Below are 2645 nucleotides of genomic sequence, written 5' to 3' on the forward strand. Positions count from 1 at the left end.
TACCCTCCCTCGCATTTGCGTCATTTCATTTCTTTTTTACGTAGATATTAACCGCAATAATATTATCTGCGACAAGCGAAAGTAAAGCACACTCAAAAAAAAAGGCTCCGAGAAGAAACATGACGACGGCTCCTGCTGAGTACCCTATTGAGGAGAAAGGACCTGACGATGCACCTGTAACATCAGACGAGGCCCCTGCATTCTGCTCACTGGAGAATCTGAAGGTTGCACAGGTGCAGTTGGTGGGCGGCATGCTAAGTGGTTTCTCAATCGGTTTTGTGGCTGTGTACGCCAACTTCTATCTGACCTCTACAGACTGCTCAGTGTATAAGGCAATTAATGGATGTGACACTGTGCCGAACGCGCAATGTGCATGGAACACCACGTCAGCTACATGTGGGTGGAAGGACTTCACGTGCAGTGCCACGTACAACACCGAGGCTGCGTGCCTCGCAGACAAAAAGTGCCACTGGGTGTACAGTGATAAGTATTGTAAGAATCCGGTTGGATACAGTTCGACCGATAGCGGTATCTTTGCTGGTGCGATGATTGTCGGAGCCATGATTGGCTCGATGTTTGCTGGGCGATTCGCTTCACGGTTCGGGCACAAGGTGTCATTTCTGGTTGTTGGGATCGTTGGCGTCGTGTCGTCGGTGATGTACCACGCGTCTGCTGCCGCGAATCAGTTCTGGGTGCTGTGCGTTGGTCGATTGCTGATTGGTATCGTGCTCGGTCTTGTTCCCGTTGTCTGCCCGATGTATGTTGACCAGAACGCACACCCGAAGAACTCCAAAGTGGTTGGTGTGCTGTTCCAGGTGTTCCAAACATTCGGTATCATGCTTGCTGCTTTGATGGGGTTGGCCCTCGGGTACAGCGTCAATTTTAAGAAGAACGCGGACGCAAGGATGGTTGGCCGTATGGAGGGATTCTGTGCATTCTCGACGCTGCTGTCTCTGCTCATGATTGTGCTTGGTATTTTCTTGGGCGAGAGCAAGACAACATTTATTGGAGGAACTGGAGCTGGTGAAGCTGCACTTGACCCAAATGAATACGGCTACATGCAGATGTTAGGCCGCCTTATTATGGGTGCGGTGGTAGCTGGGACGTTACAGTTTACTGGTATCAACGCTGTAATGAATTATGCGCCGACGATCATGGGCAGGCTGGGGATGGAACCTCTTGTGGGTAACGCCGTGGTGATGGTGTGGAACTTCGTGACGACACTGGTTGCAATCCCACTTGCTTCTTGCATAACTATGCGTCGACAGTTTATTATGTGTTCGCTCGTGGCATCTCTTGCATGTTTGTTCCTGTGCGGTGTCCCTGTGTATCCTGGCATTGCATCTACAAATGCGAAGAACGGTGTTGCGATAACTGGGATTGCTGTGTTCATTGCTGCGTTTGAGTTTGGTATTGGGTCCTGCTTTTATGTATTGGCTCAGGATCTGTTCCCGCCATCGTTCCGTCCGAAGGGTTCCTCTTTTGTACAGTTCGTGCAGTTCACATTAAACCTTATCATCAACGTATGCTACCCGATTGCGACGGAAAGGATGTCTGGCGGTCCGTCTGGTAACCAGGACAAGGGTCAGTCAATTGCCTTCATTTTCTTTGGCGGATTTGGTCTGGTGTGCTTTGTCCTCGAGGTGTTCTTCCTGTTCCCTTGGAAAGAGAGCGATGCGAAGGCCCCTGCTGAGGATCTTCCAGAAGAGATTGAGGAAGATTCACCAATTGAGGTTGCCACTCCTCAGAACCGACGGGTAGCATAGCGGCGTTACGTGCCATCATGCGAAATATGTATGTATCAACACACAAGGATAGATCTGGAAGGAGAAGACGGCCAAATGGCTCTTCGTGGCTCCCAAGCTGCAGATGTTCCCCCACCCCACCCCTCTCCTGTGGAGGTGTTGCCTCAAATGGCTTTGAAGGGATTGTGGGAGGAAACAACAAGTGCAAGCTTCACAGCCAAATATTGTGATAAGCGGTAATAAATTATTTATTTCTTTTGTTTTTTGTTTTTTCTCCTTTCTCTGTTCATTGTATGAGATTTATATATTATTTTGTAAAACGTGTGTTCTTTTTTTTTAAGTACTGAATTTTGTTTTTTTGAATTTTTCCCTGTCAGTAAATAATTTAACTCTTTTTTTTTTCTTTTGGTGAAAATTGAGTGGTCATTTATTTTCTTATGGTCTGCTAACGCTTACTTTAATGATAATTTTTGTTTTTAGGTTGTAGAGAGTAAAATTGATTGAAAATAAAGAGAAATGGTCACACCTCCTGTAATGAAATATTTGTCTCCATAGTATTTTGTCCACTAACGTTTATATGACTTCCAACCGTAATTTGTGAGATGGTGTGGTGATTATGAACCGTTTTTTTCAATTCTGCGCCAAGACGTCATTGAAGAAAGATTTTTTTTCGTCTTGTATTTTTTTTTTTTTTCTGGGTGTGGGTATTTGAGCGTTCCTCTATATATCATGCAATGCTGCATGCCGGTAATGTAGTATTCTTTTTTTACGACCCGTTTTGGGTAAGAGCTTACCTGTGCAATCTTAACTAACCCATGCCTGGTCAACTTTGTTTGTTTGGTCTTTGAATATCCGTTGCCTTTACCCTCCCTCGCATTTGCGTCATTTCATTTCTTTTTT

The 2645-nt window shown here is 45.6% G+C and overlaps 1 protein-coding gene across 1 annotated transcript; it reads left to right on the top strand.

The window, feature by feature from the left end:
- Nucleotides 1-119: 119 nt before the first annotated feature.
- TM35_000341930 (hexose transporter) lies at nucleotides 120-1766 on the top strand (the record flags this gene model as incomplete). The annotated part of the gene is made up of 1 exon (XM_029029091.1): nucleotides 120-1766. One exon carries the CDS (start codon nucleotides 120-122, stop codon nucleotides 1764-1766), a length of 1647 nt encoding a protein of 548 aa, XP_028879647.1.
- Between the last annotated feature and the right edge of the window lie 879 nt (nucleotides 1767-2645).

This window comes from Trypanosoma theileri (assembly GCF_002087225.1).
Source record: "Trypanosoma theileri isolate Edinburgh chromosome Unknown TM35_Tth_34_V1, whole genome shotgun sequence".
In the NCBI taxonomy this organism is placed as follows: domain Eukaryota; phylum Euglenozoa; class Kinetoplastea; order Trypanosomatida; family Trypanosomatidae; genus Trypanosoma; species Trypanosoma theileri.